Raw genomic sequence first — 1,060 nt, 5'->3', positions numbered from 1 at the left:
TCTTCCACTGTCACAACCATCCTGTACTCAGCCACCTGCTCTCGATCTAGGACTGCACCAACAATCAGGGAGTAGTAGTTCTTGAATGTGGACTCGAGTTTGAAGGGTACTCCAGGGGGAAAGAGGAAACAGTTGATTTGTCCATTGGTGCCAGAATCCCTGTCAGAAGCACTGAGGATGGCTACCACAGTCCCTGGAGGGGAGTCCTCTGGCAATGGCACAGAGAGAGAATTCACAGATAGTTCTGGAATATTGTCATTTATGTCCAATACATCAATGAGAACTTTACAGTGCCCTGATAATGGAGAATTGCCTTTATCTTCTGCAACAATTGGGAGTTCATAGAACTTACTTTCTTCATAATCCAATTTTCCAATAACTCTGATTTCCCCAGTATCAGAATTTATACTAAACATCTTTGTGACATGAAGAGCTAGGCTATAAGTAAAAAAATAAGAGATTTCCCTATTAATCCCTTCATCTATGTCTGTTGCATTCAGAATAATAACTAATGACCCACTAGCTGTATTTTCTAGCAACTTTATCCTGTAAACAGATTGATTAAATACAGGAGGGTTGTCATTAACATCCAACACATTGATGATCAGCTGAACAGTTCCTGTGAGTTTTGGTTCACCCCCATCAGTGGCTGTCAGTACTAAATGATGCACAGGGCTCTCCTCCCTGTCAAGTGGAACCTTCAATACAAGTACTACAGATTTACTCCCATCTTCATCATTTCCTGAATCCAAAACAAAATGGTTGTTTGGACTGAGCTTGTAATTTAACAGAGCATTAGTACCAATATCTGCATCAGATGCTCCTTCCAAGGAGAACTGGGTACCTGTTATCAATTCTGATATGCTCAGGATCTGTTCCCTGGCAGAGAAGACTGGAGCATTGTCATTCATGTCTTTGACTTCCACCTCCACATGGAAGAACCTCAGAGGTTTCTCCACAATCACCTCCAGATGAAGGACACAGTCTGCAGTCTTGGCACACAGCTCCTCCCTGTCTATCCGGGAATTTACAAACAAGATCCCATTCTGCAGGTTTACCT

At 42.4% G+C, this 1,060-nt stretch overlaps 1 protein-coding gene across 1 annotated transcript in view; it reads right to left on the bottom strand.

Moving 5' to 3' along the window:
- The window catches only part of LOC107283624, a 69,039-nt gene that overhangs the window by 19,780 nt on the left and 48,199 nt on the right, over positions 1-1,060 (bottom strand). Inside the window, exon 9 of the mRNA XM_029283270.1 lies at positions 1-1,058. This exon is cut by the window's left edge and continues 8 nt beyond it. Coding sequence (XP_029139103.1) covers positions 1-1,058 — 1,058 coding nt within the window. The remainder of the gene's footprint in view (positions 1,059-1,060) is intronic.

The sequence above is a fragment of the Protobothrops mucrosquamatus genome, unplaced genomic scaffold (assembly GCF_001527695.2).
Source record: "Protobothrops mucrosquamatus isolate PMUCROS unplaced genomic scaffold, P.Mucros_1.0 scaffold45, whole genome shotgun sequence".
Lineage (NCBI taxonomy): Eukaryota > Metazoa > Chordata > Lepidosauria > Squamata > Viperidae > Protobothrops > Protobothrops mucrosquamatus.
This window is presented reverse-complemented; position numbering and strand designations above follow the sequence as displayed.